Consider the following 16,283-nt stretch of genomic DNA (forward strand, 5'->3'; position numbering starts at 1 on the left):
ATGCGGTTATATTCATTATCTTCATCATTATTAATAAAAGTTATTAACTGTAATTAGAGTGCTGAAAGTGCTATTGAAAAAGGCCTCCCAATGTTGAACTAAATTCCAGAGGTACAGATGCTGAATGTGTATCTTCTGTTAATTAAAACTAGCCCCCTAATTACTTCTGTAATTAGAAACCACTGCATTTTAAAAAAAGGGGGGGGGGAAGCACAAAACCGTGGTGTTCAATCATGAACATTAACAACATTAATCAGTGGGTTTGGTTGAAGTCATATCCGAAAAAGCAAACAAAAGCAAAAAAATAATTAACGCACGAGTATATGATGTTAAAGCATGTTAGGATTTCATTTCACTTTAAAGCATAGGAAAGACTACAGTATGCTCCTCAAATTTCAAACAAGTCAAGCAAACGAGACAAAGCGACTAGCAAATTTTTTTTTTTTTTACAGAATCCATCAGTAACAGCACTAACAGTGGCATCAATAACCATACAGTCACTGAGACACTGGGGTAATGATGTTAGGATGCTACAGTAGTATCACCAAGAACATGAGCAATAACAGAACATGTATATTCAATATGAATGGAAGAGAAACTGTCTGTAAATCATCACATATTCTGTAGCAGAGTTTTTTTCTCAAAAGGTTGAAGTAATTTGTGGGGGAGCAGCAAGAATGAGAAAAAAACACCCTAAGTGCTAGATTTGTACGCCTGGTGCATAATGAATCTGAAAATGACAATTTATTAGGGAATAGATCAGGTTCAATAGCAACGAAGTGAATACCTACACCACCAAATATCAGGACAAAGCATTAACTACTGCAGGGCAGCGGTAAAATAAAAAGTATGAGAAGCATGCTTGTGACCAGAAGGTCTCCAGTTTGACTGCACAGTATGTCTGGGAAAATCTGGGTTGGGAAAGCAAATGAGAAACACTCTCCTCCCTCATCTACCGCTGAGGTGTCCTTGAACCAGGAACAACCCCCCAGCTGCTCCAGTGGAGCTGCACAGTGGCCAAATAGAGGGAAAGCATGACTGGGTGAGGCAGGCAGCTCCCTGGTGTGAACATGTGAATCTACACATATGTGAAGCAGGTTGTATCTGCGAAAGAGCAAGCATGTTCAACAAACCTCTCATGAAGAAATGAAGGTTAAGAAAATGCCCAGAAAGCTTTGCAGCAAGCAGTGTATGTTAATGCTTCCTGGGCTCTTGGGGGAGATAAAAGGGCGATCCAAACATTGTTTATTGGGAACTGTGTGCAACATAAATCATGTAGCAAGAAAATGGAGGCAATAACTCACCTTTCGCTTTGCTTTTTGTCCCAGCCACTGATAGCATGAAGGGATAAAGCAAGGAAACAGCAGGTTAGATAGGTAGTATGAAGGAGTAACATTGATAGCATGATGATTATTTACTCTACCCATGGTGACAGGAAGTATAAGATTAAATGTTATGAATGTGAAAATGTATTCCATACCATGATGGCATGTCAAATCTTAGAAGAGACAAGAAAAACATGGATACAAATATCACAGCTTTATTAAATTACTCTATGACAAACTTAGCTAATCATTATGAATTGAGCACTGAATTTCATTATACAACCCTGCATTTTAAATGACAGTAAAAATAAATCCCTACAAATCCTTGAATCATTAATTCTTTAAGATCTACAAAACAGTAGACTGAGGTGTGCTTTATACCCTTTTGCACAACCTGTGTTTTATACTTGTTTTAATTTTCTTTCAAATTTTCTGATTTCAGCTTCTATAATGTGAATATTTTCTGGTGTCTTTAGTCATCTATAACAGTAAACTGAATATCTTTGGGTTCTGGACAAAACACTTCTGACATTTGACATGGACCAAACAACTAATCGATTAATCAAGAAAATGATGAATAGATTAATTGATAATGAAAATAATTGTTAGTTGCAGCACTATTAAACATCACTTTACTGCAACATCTGGGGCAATGGAACACCAGCCTTCAGACAAGTTAAACAAATTAATCTTGAGCGAAAGTTCAGGAAGACTATTCTCTATGTAGGCCTGTAGTACTTTCCATCCTACATTCACTTATCTCAGGCATGGTTATGCATAATTTCCTTGCTGTCATTATCTGGGGCTGTCAATCGTGATATCAGCTGTTCTCATCAGCTGGTCACATCTATCCAAAAGCACAGCAACACATCTGCATTGTTAGCCTATCATCTTGCTGCTGTCTTTTGAAATATGATTTGCTCTCTCTGCTTTAAGTTTATTAATGCTGCCACTATGCACACCCTTCTATTTCCCCATCTCAGAATCCATAGAGTCATCAGCCACCACTACAAGTGTCTGGAATCCATGGGGGGATATATTTTGTTGATTCCCCAAATCTCTCAAAAATAATAAATTAAATTTTATCATCAGTCAGATAAAAGAAACTATAAAAATGCAAGTGTGTGCTTGCATATTTTCAAGTTAGTCTCGTCTTTGCCTCTGTAAGATTACCGTGTCATGGGTAATTATGTCATGTTAATTATGTAATCTGAATATTTTTGGATAAAGAATCCATATTGTCGCTAAGTAATGTTACATTATGGCTAAAGGATCATGAGATACAGCAAATAATCCCAACAATTAAGTGCTAGAAAATTGTTAATTGCAAAGAAAATTGTAAACCTTTCTCCTTACAGGCTAATCTGTTTGACAGTGCCTAGGAAAACATTCTGTTCAATAACTTTCAACTTTCACCTTCTGTGCAAATTATATGCTACTCAGGGTAACATGGCAGATTGGTAAACACTTTCCTTTCATCATTACTCGAGAGACAGGCGCTTGTTTGTCTCCAGTGGTTACAGAAAGGAAGGTGCTTAGCTGTCTTTCAGGGGGAGACACTTAGTTAGATGTAATGAGGACAGAACATTGTTACCAAAGGCTTCAGACTAGAAGAGATTAACAGTAGATTTGCTAGTAAGCCTCAGATTGTGAAAAGGACTCATTGCATAAAATGCTAAGTCAACACTGAATACTAATCAGAAGTAGAACTGTGTGTCCAACACAAGACAAAGCACCATACACCACAGAAAAGGCTAAGTTCCAGAAATGTAACCACCCTCCAACTTAATATACTACACCATGTCTGTCATGGTAAAAACACCAGATAGAAGAATTAAAGCAATGACTTTCTGACCTATGGTCAAAAGAGCTGAAGTGCACTGAGAATTTGGGCAAATTGGCCAATTAATAAATGTTTTGTTCTGTAAATTACAAGAATACACAAGAAGTCCAAAAGAAGTGGCCTGACATTTTGCTATTTTTTCGGCATTTCTATTGTTTACCCTACATGAAGTTTCTGACAGAGCTGCAAGTGAAGCAGGAGGTTTTCCTTTAAAAGCCTTGGCCAAATCTGCACTGACTGGGGGTCACACAGTGTGCTGTTTCTTGTGGACGTGGAGGTTGACTGACAAGAGCACTTCTTAGCTCCTCGAGAAATAAGCTCCTCTTGTAGTATTTACCTCTCTCCCACCTCTGGTCTACAAATGCATTGTGTGCTGACACATCCTGTCTATTATGGGAAATGTCTAACAGCTAACAGGCCGTCGTTCCCTTCCAGCTGGAGCTGCCGGTGACATTGTTCACACTATGCACACCTCATTTGTTTCTGTTGTTGTCAAGGATAATTTTTGGCTTCTTACCATCTTTCTGCTGCTCAAAGTTGCATCTGTATTCAACATGCTCATCAATGCTGCATTCATGTGTTTCCCCGCTGCTGATATTTGAGAACTGCAGGGCATCCATCATAACAATAATGACATGTTTGCAGAGAAGGGTATTTGAGAGGCAAGGCTTTGTGCGTGTGTGTGTGTGTTTCCATGTTGTTACTTTCTGTATTAAGTAAGCTGAGGCTAAAAGACTATCTTGCAATCCGCATTTTTTTCTCAGTAACCAGCCTGCACAAGGGCTATAATTGTACATGGTTTTTTTTTGCACTTCTTTTACCAGGCCAGGCCAAACATTAAATAAAAATAGTGATAATTTTGCTCATTACAATACCCATAGCTGAGGGTGGAATGAAGCCTTGTGGAAAAAAGTACTATTTCTGACTTAAAATAGGTCAGTGTTGAGGTCTGCAGAAAGGACAAAATGTTTATCTAAAAATAGGTCATTTCTTGGCGATCCTTGAACAAGCTCTTATCTGATGAGGAAACTGGGAAGACCAAACAAGTAGCATATGCCATTCTACTATCTAATGGAAAATTCATTGTTTTTGACACTCATTAATCTTTCTGTATGCTCCCAAGCCTACGCCTCATCCTATTTTCTCCTTACGTGGAAGTTATTAATCTCTGACTCCCTCTAAATTTAATAGTGTTGACAAAGTCAGACACCATGATAAGATTCTCCTTGCTGTGAACTGGAAATGTTTGCAAGCACATGGCAAGCATATCAATATATTCTATCTGAAAAGTATAACGCTTTGACATACCTAAGAGGACTTTCACTGAAAATCAATATCAGGGCACATAACAACACCCTTCACTGTAAGAATGTCAATGTGTTTAACATATTTATCGCATGGTTAAGTGCATGAGTACATTTATTAAATCCAACACTATGTATAAATGCTGCGTAACAACAGCTATCTGTTGTCCATGATTACATTAATGCAGTAAGTTATAGCCTTTATGTTAAAAAAAAGGATGGTAGTTTTTCATTCACTTATCAACTCTCTGAAAAACATAACTCTAAGAAAATGAGAGAGGCTTTGGAGCTGCTCTAGTGTAAACAAATGGAGTATCAATTTTGCACCTGTAATTTGTTGGTAAAATGTGGAACTTGTGGAACTAGAACTCACATATCGCCTTAGTTGTAATGACCAACAGACTCAGAAAGCAATAAGATTAACCTGCAATTAATGTGCAAAGGAGCAGAATCATCTTTTTAATATACAATTGTTTTAAACAACATCATACTATATTAGTGACTCTGAGGCAGTGCAAGGGTAACATTAGGGATTTATATATTAGCTTAGACAAGCAACATGTGTAGAGCACTTGCTACTTAACAACACTGAAAACCTCCTACATATTTTTCTAAGTTGTTTAGTGGAGAATTACTGCAAACTGCTAAATAAATCCTCTTAGATGATTCATAATAAAATACATAAAAAGAAGGGTAAAACAGTGTGTCACCGTAGGTTATGACTGCAAAGACTAGTCATAGGTACTGCATCTACTTCTGTTGTTTTTCATAACAGCAAAGCCATGTACCGACCAAGTTTTCATGCCCACCTATAAAGTTTAGCAAAAAATGTACAAGACTGTTATTTTGCTGTAGTTTAATAACACTGTGTTAATTTGCTTCCTGGAAAATACTCATCAAAAATAATCATTACAGATTACTTAAACTGGCATGAATAATATACTCCATGGTTATTTTTTCACAATACAGTTTCACTGCTTCATGATTGAGATTTAAAAATGCACTTGACATTATGAACAATAATGTATGTAAGGATAATGTATAAATATAGCCACATATTACAAACCATGACTCAAATAATGTCACTTAGTGACCATCAAATGAAGACAATGCAAAATGTTACGCCACCAAATACAAACAAAGCATAGAGAACAAGCTTACATAGCTTAACCAAACAACTTCAGTAAAGACAAGGAGAACACGTGGAGAGAAACAAAGACATGGAAGAGACCATTTGTAGGATAAACCAGGATCCCACACGAGACGGATGAGTGCAATATGTGCCGGAACAAAACAATAAAATGGATAATAGCATATCAATGACAATGAGATAAGAAAGCAATAACAAAAAGAGAAACACAACAAGACAGAAAGATGGGACTTTGGCCAGTTTGGCCACCAGAGGCATAAATCTGGAGCAGCCAGTCTGCTGGTTAGCTGTATTTGCATTGTGTGAGGCTCAAAGTGCAACGGAATGAAGTACATTCATTTATCTGTCAGACTTATTTCTAAAGTGGGGATGCAGGCCTGTAACGAAGCAATAGTCGCCGGTCCCTGTGGTGATTAGTTTAACCGACCACTGAGAGATTTGTCCTCTAACACTGAGAGCTGGCCTCTGTCCCTCAGCTGGCCATCACTGGGGTCACTGCTCTCCCTCTGCCAGTGTCACACAACAAACTCTCATGGGACAATGCGGCTGTAAGTAACCCTTTGACAGTGAAGCACTTCATAATATTCAGCTCACACACACATACTCACAAGTGGAATCACAAGGCAGCTTTAATAGCTGCTCTGGCAGCTGCGCATGTTGGTGGCTCTGAAACAGCGGCAGCAGGTAACTGAAAATTTCAGCTTCAAAAAGCAGAAATCTTGTGAGATAACATCATTAATTTGCTCTCTCTCTAGATGGTGCTAATTTTTTTATTTTAATCTAATGGTTTAGGGGTGCGTAACACTATCTTTATTATCAATCTGTCACTTATATTTGTATTTATTGTTTAGTTCATACAATTTCAGAAAGATAATCACAATTTCCAATGCATTACAAAAGGCTTGTTTTTGATCAATGGTTAATGATTATAATTATGATTTATTATTTTTCTGTAGACTAATACATTAACAAAAATTCCAGTATTAGTTTGATAAAGTTTTTAGACAACAATTAACTACGATTTCCAAAAACTGTTTATAGCAGAAACTAGAGTTTTATTTGAGCAAAAATAGAGAATCTAGTGCCTCATTTAGAACAATTTCTTTTCTCTTCTGTTTTTCTTTTGACCAATCACAACAGATCTACACAAAGGTGTGAGTGGTAACATTCCAGTAAAAAGTTTAGAAGTGTAATATATTGAACATGAGGTGACACAGCTGGTAAAGTTCAGCAGCTGTAATATCCTCTCACCTGTGTCCAGAGTTCTGTGAATAATTTAGTGTTTAGTGGATTATTGATGAGGTTGAGCTGTAAGAAATGGTCCGTGCCTCCAGCTTTTTACAGCGATAATACCAAATGAATTACCCGATTAAAAGAGCCAACTCCTCCATAAACAGCAGCGACTCCCTTCAGAGCAACACAAGCATGTTTTCCCTTCTCCGGGCAGCACACGCTGCTGCAGAGGCTTGTATCTCTGGTCTCTCTCCAATGAAAACACCACAGTTTAAACACGCTTCTAGAGCACTGTCAAAAGTAGCATTACAGGCACACATATTGTACCTCCCGAAGACGCCTCAAACCAATTCCTTCTTCAATTTTCTCATCTTGTCTCTACTGTTTCCATCGGAGCACTACATGTAACAAAAGCTGGCGAGTGTTAGAGCAACACAAGTATGAGAAGGTGAGCCAGAGTAATTGAGAAAACCTGTTTTCACACAACAGTGTCATGGTGTAGCCACTGTGTGATGAATAAGACCTACTCATTGTTTCATGTCACTCTGGTAATGAAAAAAAAAATCAACGTGCAATCCTAATGGAGGCTGTCAGTAAAACTTGAACTGCATTAAAATCCAGACAGTAACGCAGATGTTTATTTTTCTCATTTTCTTCCACACAAATAAATGACTGCAGCCAGGAATGTAGCCACATATTTGTCCTTACTACCACACTTGCTGCTATGTAAAGAAAATAAATTCAATATGTAAAACAACTGTTTCGCCATTTTACAATTTAAAAAAAATAAATAAAAAATGTTAAACTACTCTAAGTCTATCTTATACAATATGCTATTTTGCCAAAGTCTGACAAATGCAGAACTGCAGAATTCAATCTGTCACATATATTTGGGTACAGGATTTGTGTGTATGTCTGAGTGAAACACTGTAAGTTCAAGCAGGGACAGGAGCTTTGTAAATAGCTAACTGACAACATTATACATCATCATTGTATCAATAAGTCTGCATGTATTTGTTTTTGTTCAGTTGGAAATTACTTTAATCCATGTTTTGAACAATGAGACTTGTGTGATGTTATACTGTGTTTAAATAAAGGAACTAAATGTTCAGTCTCCTCGCTGGTTGTTCTGACACATTCATTCATCACCGCTTTTTCCATTATCATTTAACAGGCGGCTGTTAAAATATAGATATTTAAATTATTAAATTAATATCATAAACGTGCAATGGCTAGTCAACTATTGGCTTTATTTAACGACTACTATGCGACTAGGAAAATCTTCAGTCAGGGGTAGCCCTAGTAAATACAGATGTAAGAAGGGGTCACAATCACATATAAATAACCTGAAGTTTTTGAGAAGTAGTTCTCTGAAGATATTCTTAAATATTTTGGACCTATTCCTTGCCATGCTTTACCCATATGTGTCTAAATTAATTAATAAATTTTTTTTTTTGAATCTTAAAATATATATCAAACATTCAAACCCTTATCTAGTACCATATGTTCAGTTAATTTGGCTCTACTGGTATAAATATTTAAGCTATAATTAATCGACTATACACAATGAGGCTTCTTAACCGGCAGCATCATTCCAGCAGACTACAACGTGCTCATAGGTTTAAAGTCTAGCTGCCAGTATAAAAACCATCATAAACATGGTGCCCACTGACCCAATCATTGCTAAATAAGTTGTTTAAACTCACAGCAATGGTAGAAAACCTGCCCTTTGTTTAATTAATGAGCATAGTTTTCAAGTGCTAGTGTGTAAGCATAGATTAATCATGTGGGAAAGAACAGGAGGATTGATGCCAAGATGAAGCTCAAGCATTTGCCATGATGGGGTGGACTGTGATGCCTATTACTTCGCTTTTCTTTATGTTTTCTTCTTCACCATTCTGGCCATAGCAGCTTTGAACTTTACCATGACACTTAAATCAAATCTTTGTTTTTGCTTCAGGCACAAGATTTACCATTTCAGCAGTACATTAGACACAAAATTGCCTTTTCAATAGAGGTTGTAAGATGTTTTCACGGAATACAGCAACATGAAAGATTCAGACCTGCAATTTAATATGAAAAGACATACGCTTACTTCTGCCTGGTAGTTATACTGCCTGCATCCTCCAAACAGATCAGGTGTGTAGCAGAAATCTTTTAATAGATATATTGGGTAAAATTGTACAGGTAAAACTCTTGTTTTTATGGTAGACACAATAAGGGAAACACCACAAAAAAGACAACCACAGTGCCTACAGTTCCTCTATCACTCAGCATTACCTGTAAGATGGTTTATGGTGTGCATGCCACAGGGTGCATGACACCATGCCATGAGGATATGCTTCAGTCCAGCTGAGTTGTATTTGATATAAACTGAGATGTTTGAAAGTGATTTTGGAGTGTCCATCTCTACTCCACGCTCTACTAGAAATCAAATTTCCTTGTGTTACAGAAAATTGCTTGACATTATGTGGCTGCACCAATGCCTTGCAGAAGCCCCTGTGCATGCAGATGAGGGTCCCCGCTTAAAGCAATCCAGGACTCAAACCTCCTAAGTCTTTATCTGCCAAGCCCCAGGATAATGGCAGGCCTGCACACACACCACTCCTCTCTGACTTCAGTCTAGCATGATGGTGACACTGTCAGACTTCATATCTTCATATAGCACACTAGGGAAATGCATAATTCTCAACCTCAATTTTACAATCAATGTGGAACAATAACGCTGAGAAGGAGGTTTTTTTCATGTTTGATTTGATAAAACAATAATATTCCAATCATTTATGAAATGAGATTTTGTATGTTTTCCCTCTACACCAAGCACCAAATTTATACCTTGACTGAAGCACTGCACAGTTGGGATACACATAGCTGTGTAAGTTAATGCAGTCTGAATTGGGCCCTAAGATAACAATTTGCAGGGTGCTTTACAGTACTTGCTGGACGACTACAAGTAATACTTTAATGTTGCAAGAATAACACTCAATGAGCATATTTAGGCAAAAGCGTATTATTATTATATACTATTATATTATTTAGTATATTATTATTACAATTTAGCATAATTTCAGGAATTGGTTCCACAGGAGATGAAATGCTTGTTCAAAATGTAGCATAATATTTAGGAACATTATCTTAAGAGAGATGTAATGAACAACAGGAGGGAGTGACACATGCAAAAAATACTGTACTTTGCAATATTAAATCTTCTCATCCCTTTGTGCTGTTAGGAAGAATAAAAGACAAAATTGTTTATAGTTGTCTTGTGAGTGGAAGTCACTTTTGGATATATTTGCGAGTGTTTACATGAAGTTAAAACCCTGCATGACGCCTGGCAGCTATCTTGGGCCCAGTTCCAAGTTTTTGAGATATTTTGCCCTGTAATGTGTTGTCATGGAAAATGTTTAAAAGGTAAAACAGACTCTCTGCCCTTGTTTTCTGCGAAGAGTATTTCAAGCTGTGAAACGCTGATAATGTTGTTCACTTCGAGCAAATACATGTCACATCTATTGAACAAAGTTTTTCTCGCCAAGTAAAAATGAGTTTTGACGCTATTTATGGAAATCATGTTGGGTGAAGTTAAATGAATAATTGAATGAACTGTTGGGTCAAGCTTCTTTACTTTGATTCATCAACGGTCTGTCATGTATGACCTGTGTTCATCGGTCCTCCCTCCAAGGTCAAAAAACAGATAGAAATGGAGAATGAAGAGAAGGTGACGTCCTCAAGGTCATTACATGCCAGTAAAATGTGAGAGAGCAGATTGTCACTAGTAACAAACCCTTTAACTAAATGTAATTCATACAAATGTTCTGCGGTGAAACTGTGGATAGTGCTATGTTACACATAACCACATGTGAGATGCATTTGCACACACGTTCACTTCATCACCCTCTTGGCATATCAGTCCCTTATCTTTCGAAACACACTCACAGTTGTGTTCCATGTCCCAGTGATGGAATTCTAAAGAAGGTCAACCTCTGGAGAGTACTTTCGGCTGCAAAGATAATCCACTTTGATGAATCTGTTCACATTCTCAAAGTGTCATCCTTAACGCCTTTTGGAGGCATTGACTTGCACCTTGATATGAAATAGATGCTTCATAAATCACCTTGACTCGCAAATACTGATGGTGCTTTACGACACATCAACCTGGATTGAAAACTTGTTGAGAATGACAACATGTGTTGGTGAGTGGCACTTGGTGTTTTTCAGCAACAATCTTCTGTCACAGCTGGCATGGAGAGGAGGAGTTTGTAGGCAGGGGTAGGGGATATGATTTTCATATACTCAATATAATGATAAGAAAACATCAGTGCGGTTAACCTCATCTTATGCCTTGTACATTAAACATTGATTTCTTAGAGGAATAGCTCATAATGACCACCTCCATGTTCCGCCTTCTAATGGTTGAAGGTTGTATCAATTATAAGGTTCCCGGGTGGGTGAGTTTTCATTTAATTTTACTCCATGAAACACTGCTAACTAGAACTTTTAGCTAGTTTTGCTAATGCAGATATAGCTAACTGGTCAAAACCAGCTAATGGAATTTCATTCAAGAACCATCACTGCTGAGTTCTTGCAGAGATGAAGTTAGCCCAATCGACTGTAAGTCACAGTGTCACCCAGACTCAACTACAGTATAGACAGGGTCACACTACTCTTCTTAAAATACAAAGCTAGCTTATCATTGCTCTTGGTTGATGCAGATGCAAACTCCTGCTTCAACGTCACTGATGTTGGACAGAGAAGTTCACCACCCACCCCTATTCTTGGAGCTTGAGAGCCGGCGCCCATTCATCAGTGATGAGGCCTTCCTCTTGAGGATTAACATGCTGAGTCCAAAACACCAGCTTCCCAGATCCCTTTGTATTATTAAATACAAGCTATCCAGGAGACTAGTGACTCCAGTATTTGGCATTTTAATGGAGTGCTTTTCAAAGAGTGCTAGGTCTCCACCCTTCAAAGTTACATTTCTGCATGAGGACTACATGTTATCTATAACTACTGCAGAAGGACAGCTCATGAGGCTCCTGGAAAGGAGTTAAGCAAGGCAGGTGGTGACCTGTCCAATGCAGGTGCCAACAGCACCTCAAGGCAGGTGCTCAAGGCAAGAGGGAAGTTTACCAGGAGCAGTCTCTCGGCAAAGTGGAATGACATCCCCCACAGTTGCTTGAGTCTAAACTTCTTCCTACCCAACGGTCCTTTTATGGACCTGACACCCTTATATCACAACAATTTCACATTTTTATTATTATCACATTTTCTCTATTTGATTTATTTTATAGGATTGTGTATTCATTCAACCAAAGGAAAATATTTATCGGGCTACATTAATCTCTTATCTCTCTTTCATATCCCTTATTTGTAAAGAATGAAAAAGCCAATAACCAAAAATGTTGTAAAACAGATCATTCTAAGTCGTATAACTAGAGGGGATTTTACTTTCCTTAAAACGTTGGTTAGTAGAAATTGTACTTTTAAGATAAGGTAGATGAAATTCCTCTGGTTTAAAAAATCTTGATACATTCCTGTTAGCAGACGTAGCAAAACGTGTTTGTTAGCAATGCTTAATAACTTCATGCATCTGCAAAATTACGTCAACTCAACTAGGAACCCTTCATTTGCAAGATATGAAAGTGACTTTTAGCTTTCCTCTCTAAAAAAGTCAAATCTACATGGCTTTAGAGCAGATGCACGCCTGCCATACTGACACTTCCCATTATTTTTAAAGAAAGAAAAACTCCTATCAATGCCAGAGGACACACTCAAAAGAGCCCGTCATTTTAAATGACATTGACAATGCAAAATATAAATCAACAGAATACGATTGTAAGTGCATGCTGAAAAACTAGGCAAGCATTCCAAGTTCATATTTTTTTATCCCTGTCTTAGCTTTTAATACAAGTGTTTCAATGTTTTTCTTTTTCAGTAAATGTTTTTATTAATGCCATTTTATCTTCAGTGCAGAACACTAGTCACACTGTACAATACTTCAGATTGCCGATGGTGTTCAGTGTTCAGTGTGGTCAAACATAGATGCTTTTGAGATACTGTATGCTCTACAGTGAGTCCTTTCTACAGAATCCTCTGCATTTATGTGTTGGTGCTAATGGAGTGAACTTCCATTAAAAAACAACAACAAAGAGAAAATTTTGTCATCATCCCCTTGACTTTTTCTTGAAACTTCCTTTACTTATTAATGCTAACCATGCAAATAATGCTAATAGCTAAAACCAATACCAAAACGTCTATGACTTGTTTTTGGATGTTGTTGAGTCATTTTGGAAGATGAGATATCACCAATATAAGGCAAAAATGTGTGATGCATAAGGTTTCATACCTATACACAGAGTGTTGAGGATACTTTATAATACCAGAAGAATGTCCACAGGAGATGCCACTTGTAGAATACATATCTCTTTAATCTTTATGTATCACTTCCAAATTAATTTTTATATATTGTTTCAAAATTATTTCCACACACAAATCATGTTGTGGTTCAGGTGGTCACTTATCTCGTGCCAGTGATGCTGCCACTGCTATGTGACTCTGAATTAAGACATTTCTAATAAACCATGTTTCTTTTTGTTGCAAAGATGGTTCTGCTCAAGATCATCACAACAAAATAACCTAGTGAAACTAATAACTTCATTCATGTCAATGCTTTACAGCATTTAGGCTAAGTAATGCCATTAACAGCTACTGTGGCCCCAGTCCAAAGTCCATTAGTCATGCTTATGGTGCAACCAACTATTTTGATATTATCATAATTAAATATTAGTGCACAATATTTCCATATGATACTGGTGTATAACAAGTTTCATATTTGCTAAATTTTGTAATTTAGATAGGATCATTAAAGAACATTTAAAAATATACATTTAAAAGAAGTACTGGTGTGGTGACATGATGTACCATGGTACCATCAAGGGTTATACCAAGGCAGAGCATCTTTTTGTGGCAGTCTTTGAATACAATTCGCCTGATACTTTGTTGACGGCCTGTGTGTAATTTTGAGTCCATGTCTGAATATTTCCTGCTGTGTGCTCAGTGCTGTTAGGGATATGTAATCGTTCACTGATAAAAATGAATCAGCATGACCAAACAGAGCTTTTAATTTTTTGGCTCATGGCAAGACTCAGTCACTGCTCAATGCCAGCTGGTCAGAGTCTTTCTGTGCACTGAAAAAGCATTCACATGATTTGGGTATTTGGCAGCCCTCTTGTCTTTAATGGGACTGTAAAATCAATTTTAGCCAGTTAGTGAAAAACCCTTTCATTATTATTGTGGTCAGAGGTTGATTATTTTTCTTTTGGTTTCCTTTCTTTCTTTTTTCTTTATCATTATTACCTTTCTTACACTCACTGTATGACTGCAAATAAGCAGGTTGTAAAAGATTAACTATTATTTATTATTTGGAATTGAGAAAAAGCAATTTAATCATGATATACAGACAAATATCCAGTATTTACCACACACAGTAATAATATGGTTTATGGAATACATTTTACAAAATTTGAGAGTTAGGCTACCAAAAAGCAATTTGAGTGAGAAATACAACCCTTTTACTGTTTTTATTTTACCTTTAGGATACCAATGGAGAAATCAGCTTCATTCAGAACTAGCACTTATTGCTGTGACACTAGCTGTCACATTATCCAGCAGTATGATCAATACTTGAGTGGGATGATGACATAATGTCACTGTTTTGATACCACACTGAGAAAATATAATCAAGTAACATCCACACTGATACAAGCCAGTCAAGTCAAGAGCAATCTGGACTGTGGTGAAGTCAGCTCAAGGATGAGAGGAGAAGGGTAGAAGCAATGACCACCGTGACCAGAGACACGCCCTGCTGTAGATGAGGCAATGTGTCTGCTGGAAATGAGCCAAAAGATGCACTGAGTGCAGTCCCCAGACTGGTTCTGAGGCAAGGTATGTGGGAATTCACTTTTCTTTGACACCAGGTGCACCACAGGTTCTGGCAACACAACAACCACTTGGCTGACAGTGGAAAATCCAAAGAAACTGCTCGCCTTGCAAACATCCCCGTCGACAGGGTCATTCCCAGTAGCTGAGTTCCCAGTGCCATAATTTACTCTTAATCCCTAAAAGACTCTCTCTTTCCCTTCTAAGACAGTGCATAATATCTAAGCAGAGGCACAAAAGAGAGAAAACACAAGCCTCATGTTTAGCAGCCCTATTATGTTTATTGCTGGATTTACTGCAGTAAAGGACATGGTTTGAGAGAGGAAGAAATAGGCAGAGAGAGAAGAGCATGACACAAAAAACAACATAGCTCAAGGAAGAGATTGTTTGGGTTCAAACAAGGCAATACTTATCCACATTCATCCCTATGGATATGGTGGATTATTCATGACACATCCACTGTGTAATTGTCAAAGTAGATTTTCAGAGTGACAAAAGTAGAACACAGAGCATGTACATGCACTTAGATGTGCACAATCTCCCACCATAACCTCCACACTACATTCTCAACTTCCAAGGTAGGCATTTCATGTGAGGACAGAATTTCTTTCAAGCTCCTTTTTTTGTCTGATTTGGCAATAAAACAATAACACTGTGTTTCACAAGAGACATTTTATCAATAGCAATAAGAGAACTGTTCACAAGAATATCAATAGTTTCACTTAAATGCATTAAATGCAAACTGCCATGAAAGCACATAAGCCCTCATATGCCTTGACAATTGTGCATGCTATGAGTGAATGACCATGTCGTCAGTCACAACCTATATCTGTTACACCTCAAGAAACAATCCACAGGCAGTCCACAATGGAGATGTGCTCAGCAACAATACCACATGACAAAACATTAACATTAAAATGTATACCTTACAGATAAATAAAGAAGAAGAAGAAGAAGAAGAAGAAGAAGAAGAAGAAGATGAAGAAGAAGAAGGGAATGGCTGTTTGGGGGTTGTTTGTGGTACTGGGAAACAGTGGTAAAGTGCATCCTCTTACTGTCTCTGTGCTAGAGACCAGCTACCCAGGGTCTGATAACAATCCACTGTTAACTTTGGTGTGTTTCTCTCCTTTTACCTGTCAGTCTGTAAACAATACCATGCTGTCTGCAATGCTCTCTGCCCCTGCTTTGGCGAGAAGAGGAAGGCCCGTGGTTTCTATCCCATGGGATGATGAGGTGAACAGACTTTGGTCGGTGCCATAAAAGTATCAAAGTTCAGTATCCAGCCCTAGTCTTACCTGCTTTATTTCTGGTTTTGAAATATTTTCCAATTTCTGTCTCCATCCCAATTCAGTGGAAGTTAATGGAATTTTGTGCCTCATGCTTATAGCAATAAAAATAATAAAAAAATATTCCAAGAAATTGAATAATAATACACCTTTCCTGATAATCCAAAGACCTACCTATAACAGTTGACAGTCTGTTCTGTTGAAATT

The 16,283-nt window shown here is 37.5% G+C and overlaps 1 protein-coding gene across 3 annotated transcripts in view; it reads right to left on the reverse strand.

Annotated features, from left to right (window-relative positions):
• Positions 1-16,283, reverse strand: part of cadm2b (cell adhesion molecule 2b) — a 130,781-nt gene that overhangs the window by 42,795 nt on the left and 71,703 nt on the right. For 2 of the 3 annotated variants that reach the window (XM_051399464.1, XM_051399465.1), the window contains exon 2: positions 1,305-1,331. The exons of the other annotated variant lie outside the window; for it this stretch is intronic. In XM_051399464.1, the coding sequence (XP_051255424.1) occupies positions 1,305-1,331 (27 nt within the window). The remainder of the gene's footprint in view (positions 1-1,304; positions 1,332-16,283) is intronic. 3 annotated transcript variants of the gene reach the window in all.

Source organism: Dicentrarchus labrax, unplaced genomic scaffold, assembly GCF_905237075.1.
Source record: "Dicentrarchus labrax unplaced genomic scaffold, dlabrax2021, whole genome shotgun sequence".
Lineage (NCBI taxonomy): Eukaryota > Metazoa > Chordata > Actinopteri > Moronidae > Dicentrarchus > Dicentrarchus labrax.